The sequence below is a fragment of the Engraulis encrasicolus genome, chromosome 15 (genome assembly GCF_034702125.1).
Source record: "Engraulis encrasicolus isolate BLACKSEA-1 chromosome 15, IST_EnEncr_1.0, whole genome shotgun sequence".
Taxonomy (NCBI): domain Eukaryota; kingdom Metazoa; phylum Chordata; class Actinopteri; order Clupeiformes; family Engraulidae; genus Engraulis; species Engraulis encrasicolus.
The window spans coordinates 18923343-18930134 of record NC_085871.1 but is presented as its reverse complement, the minus strand read 5'-3'; the positions used below and the strand labels follow the sequence as shown (position 1 = coordinate 18930134).

The 6792-nt window shown below is 43.8% G+C and overlaps 1 protein-coding gene across 1 annotated transcript in view; it reads right to left on the bottom strand.

The window, feature by feature from the left end:
* Window positions 1-6789, bottom strand: part of gart (phosphoribosylglycinamide formyltransferase) — a 26199-nt gene extending 19410 nt beyond the window's left edge. The window contains exons 1-7 of the mRNA XM_063217182.1: window positions 6700-6789; window positions 5179-5328; window positions 4741-4836; window positions 3100-3274; window positions 1020-1131; window positions 596-664; window positions 29-154 (exon numbers count right to left, since the gene is read on the bottom strand). Coding sequence (XP_063073252.1) covers window positions 29-154; window positions 596-664; window positions 1020-1131; window positions 3100-3274; window positions 4741-4836; window positions 5179-5323 — 723 coding nt within the window. The 5' untranslated portion in view covers window positions 5324-5328; window positions 6700-6789. The remainder of the gene's footprint in view (window positions 1-28; window positions 155-595; window positions 665-1019; window positions 1132-3099; window positions 3275-4740; window positions 4837-5178; window positions 5329-6699) is intronic.
* Window positions 6790-6792: the final 3 nt, after the last annotated feature.

Below are 6792 nucleotides of genomic sequence, written 5' to 3'. Positions count from 1 at the left end.
TGTAGGGCAGTAGTGCGTGTGTGTGTACCTGTGGCGTAGGGCAGTAGGCTCCCATGCCCCCAGTGTTGGGTCCCTTGTCTCCGTCCAGCAGGCGCTTGTGGTCTTGGGCAGGAGGCATGGCTGCAACGGAGCTGCCATCTGTGAAGCACAAACACTAGCACAGGGACAAGGGCAACATAAGAGATAGTGCAACCCCAAGACCACACGGACAGCGACAAGAGACAGACGGTGCCAGAAATAATTGACTTTGTTACGTTTCTGCTTGAACTTCAGCAACTGTTATCATGATGGCTGTAGAAGCCAATATTGATGTTGGAATGCTTGCATCCTGATTGTAACAGTCCTACTTTGCCATTTTTGCTGCTTGTGTTGATGCAGCTTTGAAATAATCCAGTGACCGTTTCTGAGCTTCGTGTAGTTTTTACCGCTGTTGGTGTGGTTGCGGTACAAAGATGAACAAGAATCAAAGTGTTTTAGAACACAAACACTGTGATGATAAGGATGAGAGTGGATAAGAAGAATCGAAGTGTGTGTGTGAGTGTGAGAGAAAGTGTGCGTGTGTGTGCGCGATTTAGTTTCCAGCGGTGGGACTCACAGACACTTCCTCCCCTTCAAGCAGCTCCTCAACCACCACCGTCTCCCCAGCAGAGCCAAATGCCTTGTCCTAAGAGACACACACACACACAAAAAAGATACAACGAAGGCTTGGTGACATTCCTGACTGTCCACAATGGCTGCACATCCAGAACTTCAGTGCAACAAACAGCTCTTAGAAGCAAATCGAAAATGTTCCTGCTCCATTCACGAGATATACGGTCCTTCATTTTAAAAATACCAAATCAGCAGACCCTCAATTACAGTTGAAAGCGGCACAAAAAGTCATGTTTTGTTTTTTTCTCCAAATGCAAAATGTCTTCAGTGCTTCATCAGATAGCAGAGTGAACAGCATTTCTTTCACCATACAATGATAAATGAGAAAAAGAGAGAAATGAGACAAATAGGAGCAGCTAAAGGAGTACCTTCATGATGTCCTCTACTGCCATGCACGCCTCCTCTTGGTCCTGGGCCACGATCACCCCCTTACCTGCTGCTAGACCACTGGCCTTCACCACCAGAGCCGGGAAGTCTGCCCTGTGGAGACACAACACACACATCTTCATTATAATAATATCATAATATTATTATTATACATTATAATAATAATAACATATAATAATAATAATAATAATAATAATAATAATAATAATAATAATAATACTACTAATAATAATAATAACTGAATTTGTATAGCACAATTCATACAAGACATGCAGCTCAATGTGCTCAACAATCAACAACAATTTAAAAACATAATAATAATAATACTAATAATAATAATAATAATAATAATAATAATGAAAAGATATGAAGCCAAAAAAAAGAAATATAATGTGGTTGATTTAAAAGCACTCTTCTTTACACTCCTTGCCCTCTGCTAGACCGCTGGTATTGATGACCCAAACACAACCACTTGATTCCTTACAATACTAAAAGCTACAGAAAAAGCTACACACTCTGTAAGTTACTTATATGATCCAGATACTGTAACAATGAAATGGTATGCCTTTCTGCTGTGTTATTTTTCCCCTTGGATGTGCAATGTCATTAACTTGTGGTATGCATTACATTCAAAATTCCACATCATTGAGCTCTATTGCAATGCATTAAAGTGCCTGTATATGTCAAGGCCATGCAGCAGTTTCATGGATCACATGTAACAAAGTTTACATACGAGTGACACTGGCATCACTGGAATGCAGAGTGGGTTGATATGTAAGGCCCAAGTCATAATAGCAGCCATAAGAAATATGATTGGCTCTCACAAAAGGCAATTAGCAGCAAATAATACAATTACTTGTTCCACTTTTTAACCTCTGGTAAAATAAATGGCTGAATAAACCATTTCATTTTGCTGATTGTGATCGGAACACAAAGAGCCAAGGCGTGTCACGTCGCCCGTCTCCTAATTCTGCCCCTATCTTCAATATAATTGTTAATTATTTCTCCACTATTCAAGTCGGGAACAGCTATCCTCTCGACAGAGAGTGTGTATACTTAAACTTTGAACTAGTAAAAACAATGAAAACTGGGTGGATATTAGTGCCCTTACAATATATTGGTCACAACATTCACTCAACATCACTTATTCCCCTACTTTGGATTCAACACTATTATACAGCCGTGTAGGCAAGACAAGACAGACTATAGCATTAAATGTACAGTATAGTCTGGGCTCTTACCATAGCAGGGTTCCCACTCTAATTCAGCAATAAAATTCCAAGATTTTCCATGACTTTCCAGACCCAAAAAAACGAATTTCCATGACCACTTACGGAAAAAGAAATTACATTAAAATGTTTTAAAAAGTGTAAAAACTGAAGATTATCTTCACCGCCAAGCCACCGCCAGAGTTAAGTGGGCTCATTGCATTCTAGAATGTTGCACATTACAGCACGAAACCAAACGGTCTCTGGCGAAGTGTTGTAGTATAACCAGTAAGAAACAATGTTATACACGAAACAAAAAAGCTTTTGCTTCTACACAAATAAAATTCCATGATATTCCATGACTGTGCATGCAAAATGGCAAAATTCCATGACTTTCCATGACCCGTGGGAACCCTGCATAGGCAAAGTCACTGTGCTAGGCCCATCCCAATGACTTGGTGCACAATATTCAAAACTAGACAAAGCATTGATATTGTTGGACAGAGCCAGGCCAGAATCATGTCCTGGCCAAGTAACGATTATCCCCTATAGGATTTGGTGTAGTTCAGTAGGCTACAAGTATTTGGGTACCTGATGGGTAACTAGCACCATGTTAATGCTAGAAGTTACAAGTTAAACGTCTTCGCGGCCCTGCCGTGGACTAATGGTAGGGCATTGGATTACTACACCGGCGACCAGGGATCGATTCTGCCCTGGGTCATTTGCCGATCCTTCCCCGTCCTCTCTCCCCTCTCTCCTCCGCTGTCCTCTCAAAAATAAAGGCAAAAAATCCCTAAAAAAAAAAGTATATAAAAAAAGTTAAACGTGTTTGCCACCCTCAAGTTGCCCTCACCCCCTGATGTAGCGGCAGGCCTCCTGGGGGTCGGTGAAGGAGCTCCAGCGTGCCGTGGGGATGCCGTGGCGGTCCATGAAGCTCTTGGAGAAGCTCTTGCTGGCCTCCAGCTGGGCCGCCTTGGCAGAGGGCCCGAAACACGGCACGCCAGCCGCCATCAGGTCATCCACCACGCCTGACCGGAGAGGAGAGGAGAGGAGAGGAGAGGAGAGGAGAGGAGAGGAGAGGAGAGGAGAGGAGAGGTAGAAGACACAGAGGTAGAGAGTCATACACTGCATGCACTGCAAACAAAAGCTTAACCTCCCCAGAACTAATTTAAGGTGAACGTGGTAAAGAAAACCGCCGTACGGTCATCCACCACTCCTGACAGGAGAGGAGAGGAGAGGGGAGGGAAGAGAAAGAAAGAGGTAGAGTGTCATACAGAGATGGAGAGGGATACATACTGCACTATACATACTGTATGTATAGAGAGAGAGTGAACTCTATAAAAGTATTTCCCACTCGTGACAGGTGAACGGGATGGGTGACAGACAGAAATGAAGGAAGAAAAGGTGAGCCATACAGAGAGATAATTAAGTACTGAAAAAAAACACACAGTTATGCATATGGATATGTAACCCAGGTTTTCCTGCACAGTCCGCCACTCAGGGTTCGAACTCGCGACCTCCAAGGAAGCCTCTGACACAGGAGTATAGGTGCGAAACCACGGAGCTAAAGGTCTAGACCAGTGGTTCTCAACCTTTTTTGAGCAAATGCCCCCTTGGCCTCATCACAAGCCTCCCAACACCCCCTTGACCTCATCATAAGCCTGTCAACGTCCCCTTAGTATTAAAAAAATAAATGGACTAATGCCCCCCAATGGCAACTAAGCACCACCCCCTCTCAGCTGTATCCTTCTCAACGCCCCCCTAGAACTCCCCAACGCCACCAGAGGGGCTACACCGCCCCCGTTGAGAAACACTAGTCTAGACTGACAACTCAGTCCCATCGCATTTGCAAGAGGCTTCAGATCGGAGTCTACAGTCTACAGCCTTGCACATAGACAGGCAGAGATGGAAAGTGTTCCTACATAAGGTCATCCACTCCACCTGAGGAGGAGGGAGAGGTGTGTGGGCTGGGTTGGAAATATGTATTCAAAATGTTATAGGTGAATGAAATCAATGAATATCTTTTCATTGTACCCTAAGCTTTAGCAATGCATTTTTCTCCAGCCAATAAAGCTCACTGAATTGAAATTGAATTGCGTGAAAGAGAAAGAAAGAAATTAAGACAGAGAAAGAGAAAAGGAGAAGTAGAGACAAACACAGAGAGACAGCCAGAGCAAGAGAGAGAAATCTCCAGACAGAGACAGAGATAAAGACAGAAATCAGTATAGACAGAAATCAGCATAGAGAGAGATAGAAAGATAAGTGATTGAGTGAGTGAGTAAAGCTCAAAGGCCATATGCATGTCACCTGCATTGCACTCAAGAATCAATAACACAAATACCTTGTGGCTAAAACAACAATACTGTATACCCTTTTCTCACACTTAGAGCAAATGTAATATGTAATGACATATTTTCAGATGCAGAGGATTAAGCTTTTTTTAACCAATAATGCAGGTCAAAGCAACGACTAGGTAAATGATTGGCTTGTTTACCTGCAGCAAGAGGCACCTCAGGTCCAACCACCACCAGTCCAACATTATGGTCTTTACAGTACTGGGCCAGGATGGAGTGGTTACTCACAGACACCGCTGCACACAGAGAATTAGGAGTTAGGCACACAGGCATCCATTCAACCATACTTACTTTCAATTGCCATTCTGTAATTTGCATTAGCAGTCAAAGGCCAAACACTAGCATTTGCATAACAAGGTTTGATGACTGGGACTCAGAAATGGGACTGTATTTGGAGTAAATTCAGCAAGCAAGGTGTAGTAGGCCCATTTCTGTGAGCATGTAGTGCATTGGCAACAAAATAGAATCAATGCGGAAAAATCATCCCTGACTTACGTTAAGAGGGCATCACGAGACAACATGTAGTAATTTGGAAACATAATTAAAAGTATCACTTTGTCCACCTCTTTCTCTCTCACCTGAGTTGGAGATCTTTCCACAGCTGGCCGTCCCAGCGTTTCCGGGGGCCACCAGTACCTGCTGGACATGCGGGGACTGGGCCAACTTCCAGGCCAGTGCATGCTCTCGTCCCCCACTGCCGATCACCAGCACCCTCTCAGCCATCGCAACTGACCAAGGGAAAGCACACAACCATCATTTGATTACTGTACACAGATTGTAGTGCAGTGGTTTCCGAAACTGTGGGTCGTGAAGTGACTGCAGGAAGGTCGTGGACAGTAGGGACTTTGACACGGGTGTGTGTGTGTGTGTGTGTGTGTGTGGGGGGGGGGGGTGTCGGCGTTGTCCCCCATTTCTATTCAGCATAAATTAATATATAGACCACGGAATACATAAATTCAGCACAGGAGACGAACTGGTTTCCTCTGAGATTAATGAAAGACTTGAACTTGATGCTGTGATCTTAAGATGCATTGCTAAGCTTGATGTAGGCCGTGTTATCCAAAATGCCCTGGCCCTGATGCTTCATCAAATCGATGACAGTTGGCGTGTGTGTGGAATGCAAATTCAGTTTTATTAATTGTTCATCAGTGGGTAGTTCAATGGCATGTGAAAATTGACCTATGCAAAGATTGGAACGCTGTGACTAGCCGGGCAGCTGTTAACACGAGATGACCTTTACTGCTCACAACTTCAATCATCCACAGCGTTCAAGTCAATCGCACGAGCCTATGGTAATTACGGAAGGTGAATGTGGACACAATTGTCGCGGATACGTTGGCTACAAAGTAACAACACATTTTCAAAGACAGACTGGTCATAATTGAAGTATGCAAGCAAGGTATTAACATGTCGTCGTGATTCACCAAGACAGGTAAGCTGAGGGAAACAAGTGTTCGACACCAAATTCTCACCTTTCCTTCACTGAATGAAAGCTAGGGGTAGCCTACTTTGCCCCAGCCGACCCAATGACACACAAACACAGTTCCATAACCCCTGTAAGGTGAGGGGCCTATCGGTTGTGCAAAGTGGTTGTCTTTGGTCGTTATCACTAAATACCTAACCAGAGCGACAGTCGGGAAGGTTATCTCTGGTAACAACATATAATGTGCAGCATGGCGCGCATGGTTCCCAATTACTCCACTTGCTTGGCTGTGATGAAAATCACAAGACCATGTGGCTGTGCACGGTACAGTGATACTAACACTGACAGTAGGGTAGTGTTAATGGGTTAAAACAGTTATTTTGCATCGTCCAACGAAAATGTTACACTGATAGTAGCCCACAAAACACGACTGCTAAAGTCGAACTAATTCACCACTTGAAGTTGCATTCATTATTCTGCAACACAATTTGGTACAAGTGCGTACAACACAGTGGACTTTCCATACAATTATGCTAAAAACAAGGCTGCGCCAGGCTAAACTATGTTACTCTCAGATTTGCGCACATCACACTTTCAGCTGAGTATCAGACCTAGACTATTAGCTTGCATGCATAAAAAGAGACATAACCAACATCACATCATGCAACCACCTTACCTTGATTGATTCGTTCTGTGAAGGGCAGGCAGAGAGAGCGAGAACGAACAGTCTTGGAAGCTGGCGCCTGGCGCGTGGTTTCCTGGAGTTGAA